Here is a 13086-nt window from a genome sequence, read left to right on the forward strand (position 1 = left end):
CTAAACCTACAGTCTTTCTTTACTTAAGGTCTCCGCTGTGCTACCGACAGAGACACACACATTCCATAAGCAAACAAAGTATTGGGACTGTCACTCAAAACCTTCACAATTTAAGTAGTAGCGTGATTCATTTTGATCTCAAACCTGACCCCCTTTTTTCCTCCGTGGCCCCCCAGTAACGAAGAGGTCAGCACATAACGTCTGCCCAAAGTCACAGGGCTAATTTTGTCAATGTAAACCGTGCGCACGGATGAATTCCTTTTCTCATGGCCGACCCAGGCCGACGGTGAGATAGCACATGTGCCGCAGTGCATTCAACGGGATGTGTCCGACACATGTTGAAGCAGCTGTCACTCGGTACCAGCGCAGTCTGTACGTACTCCTCACACATGCACACTCCGGTATTCAGTATAGGCAGTCCTCAAGTGACTCGGCCCCGCTTTAGTTGTCACCCTTAAGCCTATTGGGATCTTATGAGATGGTGATGGGCTTAGTCTTCGGTGGTGATGGTGAGGGCGATTCTCTGTGCAAGAGTATTAGTGGTGCTAAAAGCAGTAATACCATCAAGACCAAGATGGTTATGAGGGCAGGTTGCTTTAAAAGAGGTGGAGAAGAAAAGGTAGATGGGCAGATAGGGGAGGGGAGGGGTAAGCCAGGAGGTCCCGAGGGATCGGCTCATTCCCCCACAGGCAGCCACTTGCAGACAAGACAGCAGATGCACCTTTAAACATGTTTGGGAAGTTGAAGGGCCTCCTCAGTGGCCCGCAGGTGCCAGCGGCTCCCGGGACCACCAGAGTGGCCCCTGACCCTGACCCGGCTCCGGCTCCGGCCAAGGTAAGACCTGTTTGCAGGTAGAGAGAAGCCCGTTTTATATTCAGTGAGTGAATAAAAATGATGCTTTCATTCATATCTGCTGTCTCCAGAGGTATTATATTCTTCTGTGTTCTTACAAACTTTGATCAGCTTTCACACTGTTCGCTGCCAGTAACGGCGGCAGCAGCCAAGACTGAAATCATAGCCACAAAACATTCAACAAAACATTCATCCAGCGTGTAATGCAGCTAGTTTGCTTGCGTTTGTTTCCCTGAGATCACAGCAGGGGCTTCTTATCTGCTCCTCCATCCGTGCAGTTGCTGGATACTCGGGCCAAGTAAGAATCAAATCGTTTAATTACATGGACCTCATTGAGATCGCTCATTACCCAACGGGCACTTTTAAATTAATTTCTTCTCAAACACAGCTCGTTTTTAAATGTGTCTATAAGGCAAGGGAGTAATTTGTCCAAAACCTAATTCACTATTCTTTAAAAACACTCTTTAAATTAAAATGTCTCTAATGACCGCGGTTTGAGTAATGAAGCCGAACGTCTGACTTTGTGGAAAATGTTGATTTGTCATGTAGGAGGAGAAGGCAGCCGATAAGGAGAATGAGGCCGAGAAAGTGGGCAAACCGCAGGGTAAGTCATCCTTCTTTTGAGAGTCTGAATTACTGTTTAGCTTTGTGTTGGGTGGGCTCCTCTGCCTCCCGTGGACCAGAGCCTGTGGTTAGAGACGGGGGAGACTCTTCCTCATCAGGAAGGAGTACTAGTTCTAACCTATGAAATGGATTTTCTACGTTTAGTTTTGACGCCGCCTCTTTTCTAACTATGTCCGCATCCTCTGACTGCATCTGCAGTAAATGCATATTTGTGCTAATAATGATATTTTAATTCATAGTGTTACATGAACTAAAATGACTTAAGCAATTGTAACAACCCAACAACCAGTGTCATGCAGTGTTGTGATGTTCATTCTCGTCATTTTTCAAAACAAAAGTATTGAGCAATGAGTAGAATAAAAGTCTGGAGCAGATCAAATTGTAACTGTTTCCCTTTCTCAGAGTCGACACCAGCGCCGACACCGGCCCCGGCCCGGCCCCCCTGCCTGCCCCCCCACACGCCCCGCCCCCTGCCCGCTCTCAGCCTCTCCGCTGCCGCCCTGCCCTGCCGGGCCTGCCCTGCCCCCGGCCACGGCCCCGGGCCCTACAGCAGCTAACCCTGATCAAGCTGGACCTGAGGGGTAAGTCCTGCACACTTTGTAGTTTCTGTAGTCTCCAGTTGTTTTGGCAACATGGCGCCATCAACACGAAAGGGTTTTTCTGCCCGATTTGTTCTCAGACGTTTAATTGCAGGGTGGATGCTTTAAATATACAACACAAGCAGAAATTGAATTAAGGAGAGCCGATATAGTGCATTATCCCCAGTGTATCTGCCCCACCTCCACACTCCTCTTTAGCTTGCATATCACACTCGTGCCAAGACACTGACACCATGGGCCGGTATCAAATTAATCACCCGATGGACGCTAATTAATCAGATTCCCTGGCGAGATGGCAGAGAGACAGAGAAAGCCCTCGGAGATGAAGGCAGCATGTGAGATCTTTATCCCCTGGTGCTACATGCATATTAACAGGGGGGTGGCCTGAAAGTGGATTAAAAGCTTTTCAGCTTTTTAGCTTAAAGGAGCTCACCAGTGCTGCCTCTGGCCTCGCAATAAAAACATGGAGGGTGACGACAGATTCGGTGATCCTCATTTTCCAAATGAGGAGACATGCTGTAGATGTTTCATCAGTGGATGATGAAGGAGGGGCTGTAAGAACCAGGGGCTCTACAGTTAGAGGCGTCGGCCATCGGCTGGAGTGGCATGCGGAATAAATAGCATGAGCGTGTCAGGAGTCAGAGGTGATATACTGTTCTCCTCGAGCCGATTATTGGCATGTTGCAAAAGGATCTCGTTTACCTCGGATGATGATTCAAGGTGTATTTAGTGTATCATGTGACAAGCAGCACTCTGGTCCGACAACACTTAGAGCAACAATTACCTGCGCCGGCGACCATCAAGATTTCATTTGTTTACAGGTTTTCAAAAGCTGGTTGTGCAGCTGATGGCAGGATAGACCGCACCGGGCTTATTTTGTGGTATCTGAGTCAGACTTTTATTTTGAAAACTACATTTTAATCAGCTAGATCTGTGTGATCGTGGATTATAAAACAGTAGCTTTGAAAAACACCTCTTCCGACTACGTGTGAATTTATTTTTCTGATGGAGTTAAAATGGTGAACATTTGGACGCAGATGTCTGAACCTCTGAAGTTTGCCATGACCGGTTCTATTTATCTCTTTTTTTGTGTGTGTGTTCTCGTTTTTTGAGGCACGCAGGTTCTTAATATCACGAGCAGGCGGTTTTTTCCACTGTCTTGGTGTTTGTGTCACTGAGGGGCATATTCTCAAGTGAATCATTTGTATCTCAATGAGCCTTTTATTCATACATTTCTGCTCATTTCAAATTCTTTGAAAACAAATAACCACATTATCATGTCTTACAACCAGTCTTTTTCATCATATTTCATTTTCTCATTTCCTCTTATTGCGAGATACAGTAAAAAAAGTGGCCTCACGCTTGAAGGGACACGTTAGCGGGAGGAAAAGCTGCGGCCTTCAGAGTGGATTAGCTCTGTGGAGGCTTCCCATCACATAGTGCAACTCTTTGCCAGCAGGGGGCAGCCTCGGCTGCAGTTTTGACCCAAGCAGACAAGCATCCTCTTTTCATTCTCGTCTCTGAGTAACTTTCTTTCACCTTGTATCCCAAACTAATGAGGGAATAAAGAAGAGTTTAAGAGTTTTTCAGCACATTGCACCCCTAACGTACCGGAGAACGCCTGTAAAGACCGTAGCCCAGGCTGTGTCACTCAAAAGGAGGCGGCGTCTCCTGTTTATGTTTGTCGTGTCTTCCTGTTTGGCTGCTTGCAAACTGTGATAATGGATTTAAGCTCATACCTCGGACATGTGACAGAGACTCCCTCCTCCTCCTGTCAGCCACATGTGTCACCGGGGTTTGTCCACAGGGAGGCGACACACACAGACTGTCTGCCCTGTCTGAGGCTGAGGTTGACCGTCTGTGTCGGCGGAGCCTTTCCACTCAAAGTCTCATTTTACAGCCTAAACGTCCGTGTGTGACGTTAGAGATCACTACAGCTATGCCAGGTCATCCGTGGGAAGCAGTTCCTGTCGAGTCCTGAAGTATCAGACTGACACAGAGCTACGGCTCTCACCGACCACCTGGTCCCCTTGTGTTCAAGCTGCTCACGGTTGAACTGGGCTTCGTGGGGGGGGCGTCGATGGTTTTCCTCAGTAGAAAGTAGTTCCAGTGAAAACAGTGTGGATGTGAATTGTCCAGAGAAGCATTGGCCGTGTTTGTGGAAAGAGATGCTGAGTTTTCTAGATCTCACCTGCTGTGTTGGCGACATTTCTCTGACAGATATCTCAGACTGAACCTAACTATCTAAAAGGACAGATTCCACAGGAGAGCAGCCTCAACATTTTCTTTTTTATTTCTTTATTGGCAATTTGGGTGAAGCCTCATTGTTTCTTTATCTCAGGGATTAGATCGGGCCCTTGCCTGCAGTAACGCCACTAAAATTCCTTGTAATAATCCACCTATACAGTTTTTTTCCAGAGGAAAACCATGTTTGGACTTTAGCTGGAAATATAAAGGATCTGGATTCATCCTGAACATGGCCGCTTTGTTCCCACTGATTCCACTGTAGAAACTGTGAATCTGTGTGGATCAGCTCACCTGTAGAAACCGTTTAAGGTTGTTAAGGCTATAGTGAGATCACAACGTCACATCAGCAGGCTTAAATGATGAGGGAAGTCCGCACAGGAATGCATTCTCCGTCCTCGTTACGTAAGACGCTGGTCAGTTCGCCGTCGCCCACTACTGTTAGATTAAAAAATGGAATCATTACACTGCTTTTTTCAGCACGTATACAAGTTCTGGTAAAATGTTTGTAAATGTCGATGTTGCTCATTTCTCTGATGGTATTTTTCATCTTCAGACAAGAGGGGTCCCCTCCTCCGTCCCCACCCGTCGTCATTAACAAGTACTCGGATGAGCAGCTCGGAGTCATCGTCAAGCAGATGAGAGAGAGACTGCAGTACTACAAGGAGAAGGTGGTCGATCAGTACGCCTCTTCCCCTGAGATCAGCCCTCCTGTCAGTGAGTACTAACACAGCGTCGCTCATCTGCATCGACACTGGCACAAACCGCAAATGACACAGTTTTCAAATGATGTGCGTTACTTGAACTCCGACATTTCGGCGCGCTCAGTCTCGATACTGTCCTTTCAGCGCCCCTGCTACGCAAAGACAACTACGCAAAAGTCATAGAGGAGAGGAAGCGACAGGCGGAGGAGGAACGGATAAAGAAGGAGGAGGCAGAGAAGAAGAAGAAGGAGGAGCAGGAGAAGAAAAAGAAGGAGGACGAGCAGAAGAAGAAGGAGGAGGAGGAGAAAAAGAAAGCAGAGGCTAAAGAAGAGAAAAAGGAGGAGCAGAAGGTGGACATAAAGACCAAGTTTATTGAAGCGGCCTGGGTTTCTGTGGACGTTGTGCTGAAGCCAATTGAGGACAGGGTGGACTCTGTGCTGGGGAAGACCATTGACCCTTTCACAGACCGTCGCTACATCGCCTGGCTGTGCCTGGTGACTCTGGCCTTCAACTACAACACCTGGTTCATCACGGCCCGTCTGTGTTTCCCGTACCACACTGACAGCGCCGTCCCTTACTGGTTTGCACTGGACGTACTGGCGGACCTTATCTACGTCACGGACTCCATCATCTTCCAGCCCCGCAAACAGTTCGTCAAAGGAGGAGACATCGTAGTAAGTCCGACATGGTCCTGACAATGACCTGGACTTAAGAAACGACAAAAGGACTTTTTTTGGTAGCGTGTGCACGTCCCGCACAATGTTGAGTTCAGGTGCAGGAAGGCGAAGGCATCTATGGGGGGTCTACTTTCTCGATGCTTTGTCTCCCAGTGGTCTTAATGAGCTTTTCCTGTAACCTTCCTCCCTTCCCGAAGCCCCAGCCCTGACACTTAACTGCCCAACAAAATTATTTGACAAATCAAGGATTCAACCATTTAGAGTTACACATTAGATGGAGGAGATCTGGACGGTTGTTCACCTTATTAAAATGCCTTTGAATAGTGTGATGTGTCTGGGTAGTAGTTGATATGAAGCTGCCTTTTTCCCTTTCAGAAAGACAGAGTGATGACAAAGAGGCACTACAGAGAGTCAGAGAGATTCAAGGTATTGTAACTTGAACTCTTTGAACCTTGAACTTGAGTGTGAACTGGCATCAGTGACGTCATGCTGTCTCCCTTCAACAGGTAGACATGGTGTCCCTCATACCTTTCGACTTGCTGTACCTCCAGTTTGGATTCAAATCCATTTTCAGAGCCAATCGCCTGCTGAAGGTGAATTTACTCATGCGTTCGCTTAATGGGACAAGAGCCCAGACACACTGAGGCCACTTTGTGTCCCTCCCGCTGTTGACTCTCTGATTCTTGTTCTCAAGGCGGATACGTTTTTTGAGTTCAGTGATCGTCTGGAGAGCATCATGGCCAAGGCTTACATCTGGAGGTAAGTCACCTGAGAGCGGCTCAGCATGCCACTGGGATAATGCCATTATTGCTGTTAACGTGGACACTTTACACATTTAGAGATTCATAAAGAGCCTTTAACCCATAGAGGGTGGGTTACGGTGGGAGGGTGGACGGTATCCATAGGGACTGTAGACACTGGGTCCAGTGGATGTGGATTGTCCAGAGAAACAATGACTCTTTGTTATGTTGTACCACAAACTACATTCATTCATTTCCCCTGTACGGGTGAAATATGTCTGTGTTTCTCTGTGTTGCTGCGTGTTTTGTTTTTTTTTGAGGGGGGGGGGCGACTTTCTTTCGCCTTACATGTACTTATTTCAGTGCTTCGATCAGTAATCCCAAAGCAAACACAAACATTATTGCATTTTAGCAGCACTCCCCGTAGAAATCCGCTCATATTGCGACCCTCCAGAGGAAACAGTAGCTCATTATGGCGTCGTGGCAGTGAGGCGGAGGAGTAACGCAGAACCCTGTTCACTCCTCTGTTAGAGTGATTCGCACCATCGGTTATCTCCTCTTCATGCTCCACATCAACGCCTGCTTCTACTACGTGGCCTCAGCCTACCAGGGCATCGGCGAGACGAAATGGGTCTACTCCGGCCTGGGCAGCGCGTGAGTACAGCACCTCTGTTCCTGCTCCTGTTTGAGGAGCTGGGACTTTCGTTTGGCTTTCCTGCGTATTGCACACTTGTACACATACCTACTACCTGTCAGTAATGTATACATTTGAGTTGTAAACTCTTGCTGACAATTCTCATTGTAACAAGCAATCGCATACCACACTGTTGCTGTCAAAGCAAAGTCATCTGCCTCATTAACGTCTCCTCCTCCTCAGAAAGTCTAATCAACACACTAGTGAAGTGCAGAATAGTTTCACTACTGGTGAAGTACCTGTTTAAATGCTGTAAAAAAACAAAAAAAACAATGAAGAATTTGGTAATGTACCTCTTCAGATTTCCAAGATAATTCCTCTTCTTTTTCTGGGTCTTACAGGACAGTAAATCCATGCACTGTTGTCCCTGTTAATCATGTTAATGAAAAGAAATGTGATTCTACCACGGAATCTGTAACTTAAGCCGCAGCCCTGTAAAATGTTCATGTTAATTAATCATTTATGCCTATTTAATGAGTTATTTGTTAACAACTCATCCATCCCAAGCAGGCTGTTAAAGCGTATTTGCCTCCTGTTTTTGACAGGGAGCCGTTAGGTTGCACATGAGCTCAGGTCGGTTTGCATGTATCTATGTTTCATCTCACAGAACTGAAACCTTGTCACATTTTTCAGGGTTGCAGCAGCTCTCAGTTTGATTAGAGAAGTGCGGTTCTCGTGCAGAGTTCTGAATGTCTTACTTTAAGCGATGCTGGTTCGAAGCGCATCCCAAACCTTTTCAAAACTTTAGACAACTGCACAAACTGCGTTCCCACGTTCAACTGTTGAATTCGATAGAAAGGTTTACTGATCAGTCCTGGCTCCAAATGCCGGCTGGTCACAGAGGGCGAGAGGATAAAAATGATTTGTTTCATTTTCAGATGTCTTGAGCACACAGTGCCTGGCAGAGAGCGACAGCCATATCCTAACACATCACACATACACTGTATATACTGTATGTACACTGTGTGTAACACTTGAGAGGAACTGCAGTGTTTGCTGCACTGTAACAGAGTCCTAAGCTCCAGTCTACAAAGTCTCCATCCCTGAGACATCCGGAGGAAGTGACACATTTAAACTGTGCTGTGTGTCCCGTCTGTGCTGCTGCTGCAGTTACCTCAGCTGCTTCTTCTATGCGGAGAAGTCCCTGCTGATGATCGCTGAGTTGCCCTTTCCAGACACCGTGTTCGGACAGATCTTTCAGATGACAAACTACCTTTTTGGGGCATTCTTTATGTCCGTCATTCTCGGCCAGGTAGTTTTTTTTAATCTGTTTCATCTGTTTTTAATGATGATTTGGTCAACCTGTTTTTGGATGGCATGTATATGGCATTATACGACTATGGCCCTTCTTTTCCCTTGCTTGCTTGCTTTCTTTCTTCCTTCCTTCTTCTTTTTTTTTTTTTTTAACTTTTTGTGTATTTGTCCTATACCTTTTTATTTGTTTCAAGCAACCTAAACAATTGTAGCGCATTTCATGAAAATTTGGCAGATCAAGGGAATTAAGCTCTAAAATTGGGAGAAATAACGGTTCAAAGTGGCCTGAGCTCTCGAGTGCCGCGCTCCCTTCGAAATCACACACACACACACAGTCATTTCTCCGTCCAAAGAACAGGCCAGTGACACTGAGTATAGTTTGTGGCGGCCTCCCTAACACCCCGAACCCTCTCCACAGGTACCTGCGTTGTTACTACTTTGCTGTCCGCAGTCTGATCAACATCGGGGGTCTTAACGAACCCCACACCGTCTTTGAGATTACCTTTCAGATGACTAACTTTTTCACGGGCGTCTTTGTGTTCTCCAGTTTGATCGGACAGGTAACATAGAGACACATCGTGCCCGTAGCATGAGTCACAGCCCCAGCATCCTCAGCTCATCTGGAATCCCGGTAGAAATTAGCGTCCCCTAATCAGCTTGTCATCATCTCTTCGTCTACTTGTCTCATTGCTATAGTGATGTAGAGATAGATGAAGGAAACCTGTCGTGTTAGTAAAGATACTGATAATCATTAGTATCGACTCCACACTAACACCTCATCATCTGTCACTCCAACTGTTGTTGTCTTTCACTGGTTCCCTGTTGACTGACAAAATGATTGTTAAAGGTGATAAATGTTGCATTTCCACATTGAACGCTGTTCATTCTCCGGTCTAAGTCAACAAAAGGCTTCTCCTCAGTTCATGAATTTCTTCTCTCCGTCTTCTCGCCTCAGATGAGAGATGTCATCGGTGCGGCCACAGCAGGACAGACGTACTTCCGAGCCTCCATGGACAACACCGTGGCCTACATGGTGACCAACCGCATCCCCTCTGTGGTGCAGAACAGAGTCCGCACCTGGTACACCTACACCTGGGACGCTCAGGGCATGCTGGGTCAGTAGACGCCGGAGTGACTACTCAGTTCAGTTCTTCTAGAAAGTCTGAGACGATAAGGAAACCGCTCAGTCCGTAGCATTTTTCATCTTAAATGAAAACATGGTCCTGCTTCCCCCTGTGGCTCCAGACTCGTCTGATGCCCAGTCTGGCCCCAGAATGAAGTTTCTCTGTTTCATCTTGATGCTTTCAGACGAGTCGGAGCTGCTGGACAAGATGCCTCTGGTGATGAGAACCGCCATCGCTGTGGACATCAACCTGGCCACCTTTCAGAAGATTGATCTTTTCAAGGTGCGGGCACATCAACTGACACCACAGACACGGTGAAACAGGCAAACTGCAGATTGGACAGGGCCTCAGTTGAATATCTATATACTTTTCCTCAGGGCTGTGACCAGCAGATGCTGGTGGACATGTTGCTGAGGCTCAAGTCAATCATCTATCTACCTGGAGACTTTGTCGTGAAGAAAGTAAGTTCAATTCAACTCGATTCAATTTGATTCAATGTTATTTATATAGCAGCCAAATCAAAACGGAGGTTATCTCGGGGCACTTTTCATGTAGAGCAGGTCGAGGCCGGACTCTTTAAGTGTCATTAAAATGACTGAAATGCATATGTAAAATGACTGACCCACTGTTAAAGCACTTGTGGTATAACTCATGAGAAGAGAAGATTCAGACGGTCCAGGCCAGAAGGTTACAGGACCTTTGGGGTGTGTCAAATGTCTGAGATGTGCTTGTTGGAAGCTGGAGAGATAAAGATAGCTAAGATGAGCCATATCCAGCCATATTCATTCATAGTGAGTGACTTCATGCTATCATCATATGGGGATCCTGGATTTCAAATCTGAACTTCAGTTGTTTGGCATGAATGTTGTCAACACCTCATTCGAAAATATGCGAACCGATATCATCCTTCTCCCAAAGTGTCCTCATGAAGCCCTTTGCACAAAGTCATCCTCTGCCTCCGCAGGGTGACATCGGTAAAGAGATGTACATCATCAAAAGTGGAGCGGTGCAGGTGGTGGGAGGCCCCGACAACAGCATTGTGTTCGTCACGCTGAAGGCCGGCTGCGTGTTTGGGGAAATCAGGTGAGATATCTGAGAAAGTTCATGCTCTGTAATCTTCCCAGGAAAAAATCGTAACCTCCAGTTTTCACACCGTGATAAACTTCAGCCGAGATGTTTAATGGGAACAACAATGCAGTGCTTCCACTCAGGAAGACCATCCAGGACCGTTCAGTGATAAACGCCGTTCCCTGCTCTCTCAGTTTGCTGCAGTCTTCCAAAGATGGAGGAAACAGGCGCACCGCTAACGTCAAAGCCCACGGCTTCGCCAACCTCTTTGTCCTGGAGAAGAAGGACCTGTTTGACATCCTGGTCCACTACCCAGAGTCCCAGAAAGTGCTGGCCAGGAAGGGAAGGTGAGTCAGAGGCCTTTTTTTTTTTTTTTAATCATCTGGCCATCACAGTAACTGCAGACAGGTTGGCTTTTCTGATCCTTTCTTCGATCATACCTGGGATCAGCGTGACATGTGGAAGTGGTGCAATCTGAACTGAAGCAGTCAACAAATCCTGCAGCGCTGCAGTCACAGTCAATGCCACCGTTATTTTTAGTACGAATTAACCCGTTATTCTTTTCTGCAATTGATCGTATTCTTTATAAAATAAGAACTGAAAATGAAATCGCTGACTTACCCTCAAATATTGGTTTTATTTATTGTTATTTTTATTGTACTTGATAAATGACTAATCAAAATGTTTAATTTCTGTCAGTCAACTATGACACTATACTGTTTCCCTCGTATGTCGCGTTACTGTTTTGCAACAGGCTAATTTTGGGCAACAAATCCAGATTTTCAGGCCATTTCATTTCAGATAGAACTTCACTGTTTGGTACACAGTACCTGAGATTATAAAAGTGTGTGTGTGTGTGTGTGTGTGTGTGTGTGTGTGTGTGTGTGTGTGTGTGTGTGTGTGTGTGTGTGTGTGTGTGTGTGTGTGTGTGTGTGTGTAGGAAACTAATGAAGGCCAAGGGTCCGGTAGCAGCTAAAGCAGAGCAGGAGAAGAAGAAAGGGTTGGCGCTGTTTGGAACAAAACCGGCTACACCCAAACTGCTGCGCGCTTTTGGAGGAACCATTAACAGAAATATCATTGACAAATTGAAGGTAAGCGCACCTGATTTATCCGTCCAATGACAGCCTCTACGTGTGGTCCCAGGAAGCTACTGACCGTACCAAACGCTTTTTGGTTTGCTTTTGTTTTTCTTTGTTTTTCAGACTGCTGCTGGTGGCCATTGAAAACGCCGTGCAGCCTGTTTATCTTGATCTTTTTTTTTTTCTTAACAACTCCTTTTTGGGAGTGAATGTGCAGCTTTATTTCAAATGTCTTCCCACTCTTTTGTACTGAGTGTTTTTCCTGTTATATCATATCGTTTAAGACAAATGCTCCTGTCATTTTTTTGAACCCTTTTCAACTCGCGCGGAGCTACATTTGCAGAGTTGACCATATTAGCATTGTTACAATACAATTCACTAAAATGAATTTTAAATCCTGCTACGTAAAGCGAAGTGAAACAAACTCTGCATATACATTTAATAATGTATTTCCAGTCTGTTGTGATGAGATGTGCAGTATCTCTGCTGCTGCTTGTACACTGTGTACTTCCACTCTGAATATATTCTCCTCTTTTTGTTTGTCTGCTGTTATTGGCTTTATAATCAGTAGTTCCAGAAGCCCGGCAGAGATTGTCCATCCCTGTAAAAACTGGTGTCGGTAATGCTTGACTCATTTATTTCTCTCTCTATACCTGCTTCAATAAATCATTCCCTGATGCGACAACAGTTCACGTAAAGTTTCATCCTGCGAATCATCTTCCCTCCCTGTCTGCTGGTTGTGTGTGTGTGTTTGTGCTGTTCAGACAGACGGAGAGAGAGAGAGAGAGAGAGAGAGAGAGAGCTTCTGTCTAATCCCGTTAGCCTGACAGGGACATAGTGAGGGCTAATTAACTAAGTGGTCGTTTGTGAACTCTGCAGCCGGGACGGACTGAAATAACCTCAGCGCAGTCTCCTTTTACGCCAGTTGCATTGATCCTGTTACCACCCTCACTACTACAGTCACTGCTTACTCCACGGCTAAATGTGTAAATTAAAAAAAAACGTGACGTGTGAAACGAGGCAGAACCGAGAGTTTGTATTGAAATTAAAAAATTTAAACAACCCCCCCAACCCACTTTGACTGGCACTGATTAGTCTTTTCATTTGGTCATTGATTACACACTTAAAAATTACAAAGCTAATTTGCCAATAAAGTGTCTGAATGGTCCATGGTCTGGTCTGGACTGGACTCAGCACCGCCAGAGGACAGGTGTCTTGTCTGGCAGCGACTGGCAGAAGAGAGAGCTGATCCGGTGTTGACTCCCGGAGGAACGGGGAGTGTCCAGAGGGAATTAATGGTTCCGAGAAGTTTATTCGCCTCAGTCTGTTGTTTGGATGTGAGAAGGGCACTACACAACGAGGATCTCAGGATTGTGGTCTGCGGCAGGAGAAGTGGCTGGGCAGACCTGTTCGCTGTAGCCCACACA

The 13086-nt window shown here is 46.1% G+C and overlaps 1 protein-coding gene across 1 annotated transcript; it reads left to right on the forward strand.

The window, feature by feature from the left end:
* The first annotated feature begins 729 nt into the window (after nt 1-729).
* LOC120790166 (cyclic nucleotide-gated cation channel beta-3-like) lies at nt 730-11701 on the forward strand. The gene is made up of 16 exons (XM_040127517.1): nt 730-834; nt 1402-1440; nt 1879-2057; nt 4876-5036; nt 5168-5697; nt 6076-6126; nt 6207-6293; nt 6395-6459; nt 6972-7094; nt 8245-8386; nt 9344-9503; nt 9697-9794; nt 9890-9973; nt 10477-10595; nt 10775-10927; nt 11521-11701. The coding sequence occupies exons 1-16, from the start codon at nt 730-732 to the stop codon at nt 11699-11701; spliced, it is 2277 nt and encodes a 758-aa protein (XP_039983451.1).
* Nucleotides 11702-13086: the final 1385 nt, after the last annotated feature.

Source organism: Xiphias gladius, chromosome 5 (genome assembly GCF_016859285.1).
Source record: "Xiphias gladius isolate SHS-SW01 ecotype Sanya breed wild chromosome 5, ASM1685928v1, whole genome shotgun sequence".
NCBI classification, from domain to species: Eukaryota; Metazoa; Chordata; class Actinopteri; order Istiophoriformes; family Xiphiidae; genus Xiphias; species Xiphias gladius.